The sequence below is a fragment of the Lycium ferocissimum genome, chromosome 10 (genome assembly GCF_029784015.1).
Source record: "Lycium ferocissimum isolate CSIRO_LF1 chromosome 10, AGI_CSIRO_Lferr_CH_V1, whole genome shotgun sequence".
Taxonomy (NCBI): Eukaryota; Viridiplantae; Streptophyta; class Magnoliopsida; order Solanales; family Solanaceae; genus Lycium; species Lycium ferocissimum.
In genome coordinates this window covers 67,796,526-67,799,255 of record NC_081351.1, presented here as the reverse complement: position 1 = coordinate 67,799,255, position 2,730 = coordinate 67,796,526, and the positions used below count along the sequence as shown (strand labels likewise).

General features: G+C 41.2%; 1 protein-coding gene across 1 annotated transcript; it reads left to right on the top strand.

Annotated features, from left to right (window-relative positions):
• The first annotated feature begins 1,418 nt into the window (after positions 1-1,418).
• LOC132035091 (uncharacterized) lies at positions 1,419-1,961 on the top strand. The gene is made up of 2 exons (XM_059425408.1): positions 1,419-1,619; positions 1,731-1,961. The coding sequence occupies exons 1-2, from the start codon at positions 1,419-1,421 to the stop codon at positions 1,959-1,961; spliced, it is 432 nt and encodes a 143-aa protein (XP_059281391.1).
• Positions 1,962-2,730: the final 769 nt, after the last annotated feature.

The window sequence follows — 2,730 nt, the reverse complement described above, 5'->3', positions numbered from 1 at the left end:
GTTGATGAAGTTGACTCAGAAAAAGGTTAAATTTCAATGGTCAGATAAATGTGAACAGAGTTTTGAAGAGTTAAAGAAGAGATTGACTTCTGCTCCTATTTTGACGCTACCAAAAGGGATCGAAGGGTTCGTTGTATATTGTAATGCTTCGGGAATCGGTCTCGGATGTGTTTTAATACAGTATGGTAAAGTTGTGGCTTATGCATCTAGACAGCTTAAGGATCATGAAAAGAATTATCCGACTCATGATCTAGAATTGGTGTACCGTGGTTTTTGCACTTAAGGTATGGCATCTCTACTTGTATGGAGTGCATGTGGATATTTTCATCGATCATAAAAGCCTGCAGTATATTTTCAAGCAAAGAGAGTTGAATCTTAGGCAGAGAAGATGGCTTGAATTACTTAAGGACTATCATGTGGATATTCTCTATCATTCAGGGAAGGCAAATGTAGTGGCCGATGCTCTTAGTCAGTGTTCCATGGGAAGTTAAGCTAAAATTCATAGAGAGTCATGACCAAGAAATTTTACCCTTTGTCCATTCTTGGAGTTCGACTTTTGGACTCCGAAGATGGCAGTGTGGTTGTTCAGAATAGAGTCCTTTCCTCCTTAGTCGTTGAAGTTAAAGAGAAGCAGTATAAGGATCCCTACTTGTTGCAGCTGAAAGAGGGGATTCATAAGAATAAGACAATGGTTTTTGAAAAATGAGGAGATGACGGTACCTTGAGACGCCGAGGCAGATTATGCGTTCCAGATGTAGATGGGCTTAGAGAGCGAATTATGTCATAAGATGACCACTCTAGGTATTCCATTCATCCAGGTTCCATGAAAATGTATCATGATCTTAAGGAGGTTTATTAGTGGAACGATATGAAAAAGAATGTAGCAGATTTTATGGCTAAGTGTCCAAATTATCAGCAAGTGAAAGCCGAACACCAGAGGCCTATTGCCTTGGATCAGAATATTGATATTCCCATTTAGAAGTGGGAGATAATAATTATGGATTTCATAACAGGTCTACCTCATTCGTACTAGGAGGCATGATTCGACTTGGGTGATTATGGACAGACTTACGAAGTTAGCGCACTTCTTACCAGTGAAGACAACAGATTCAGCGGAGGACTGTGGCAAGTTGTATCTTCCTAAAATTGTCAGACTTCATGGGACTCCAGTGTCCATTATTTCAGATCGTGGTGCCCAGTACACAGCAAAATTTTAGAGATCCTTTCAGAAAGGTTTGGGTACAAAAGTTAATCTCAGTATAGCTTTTCATCCTCAGACAGATGGCCAGGCAGAGCGTACCATTCAGACTCTCGAGGACATGTTGAGGGCATGTGTCCTTGATTTCAAAGGTAATTGGAATGATCACTTGCCTCTTATTGAGTTTGCTTATAATAACAGTTACCATGCTAGTATTGGGATGGCACCATATGAAGTTTTGTATGGGCGTAAATATAGATCACTAATTGTTTGGTTTGAGGTTGGTGAAACAGAGTTGTTAGGACCAGACTTGGTTTATCAGGCTATAGAGAAAGTCAAGTTAATTCAGGAGCGGTTGAAAACGGCTCAGAGTGACCAGAAGTCTTACACAGCTATGAGACGAAGGGATTTAGAGTTTCAAGTAAATGATTGCGTATTTCTTAAAGTTTCTCCTATGAAGAGTGTCTTGAGATTTGGTAAGAAGGGGAAGCTTAGTCCCCGCTATATTTGACCATACAGAATTTCGTGAAAGGTTGATCAAGTGGCTTATAAGCTTGAGTTGCCGCAAGAGTTAGTTGCTGTGCATCCAGTATTTTGTGTGTCCATGTTGAGAAAGTGTGTGGGAGACCCCTCGTTGTTTGTCCTGAATGATAGCATAACAATCAATGATAGTTTGGCCTACGAAGAAGTCTCAGTGAAAATCCTTAATCGTCAGGTTCGCAAATTGAGAACGAAGGAAGTTGCTTCAGTGAAAGTCCTTTAGAGGAGTCAGAAAGTTGAGGAGGCTACATGGGAAGCAGAAGAGGACATGAAGTCCAAATATCCCCATCTCTTTGAAGAGTCAGCAGAAAGTGTTGAGGGTAATTTATCTTCCCATTTAGATTTCCTTTCATGGTTTCCCTGTTTCCAGTATTCAGTCAGTTTAGTAGTCACTCAACCCAGCGTTCATTCAGTCAGTTCAGTAAAGCTGACCAGTTTAGTATCCCCTTGGTTTCAGTTTTCAGGTGTTCATTTCAGTTAGTGTACACATTCCTAAGCAGTCACTCCTCACCGCTGTAATCCATCATTCGAGGACGAATGATCCCAAGGGGCAGATATTGTAATACCTCAGACTTTCAACTAAGCTTTGACCATGATTCTAGACTTAGAAAATTAGACAGGGGTATTAGAACTGGAAACTAGAAGTTTCAGGTCAAGTGCAGGATCCAAGTGCCGGACGTACTTGGAAGGATGGGACATACTCCTGTCTCGTTCTTCGATAGGAAAAATAGTTACTCTCTGGAATTTGACATTCCAGGTACGGGCCACACCTTCAAAGTACGGGACGTACCTGGTGCCCGTACTTCACGAGGGAAACTGACTACTTACTGGAATGTGACATTCCAAGTACGGGCCACAAGGTGCAGCCCGTACTTCAAAGAACCAGACAAACTTGGCGTCTGTACTTTTTTCGCTTCAGTGAATAGTATAAATATGCAGCCTCAGCCTTATTTTCTTATTTTTCAAATTCCTGAACCCTAAGAACGACCTGC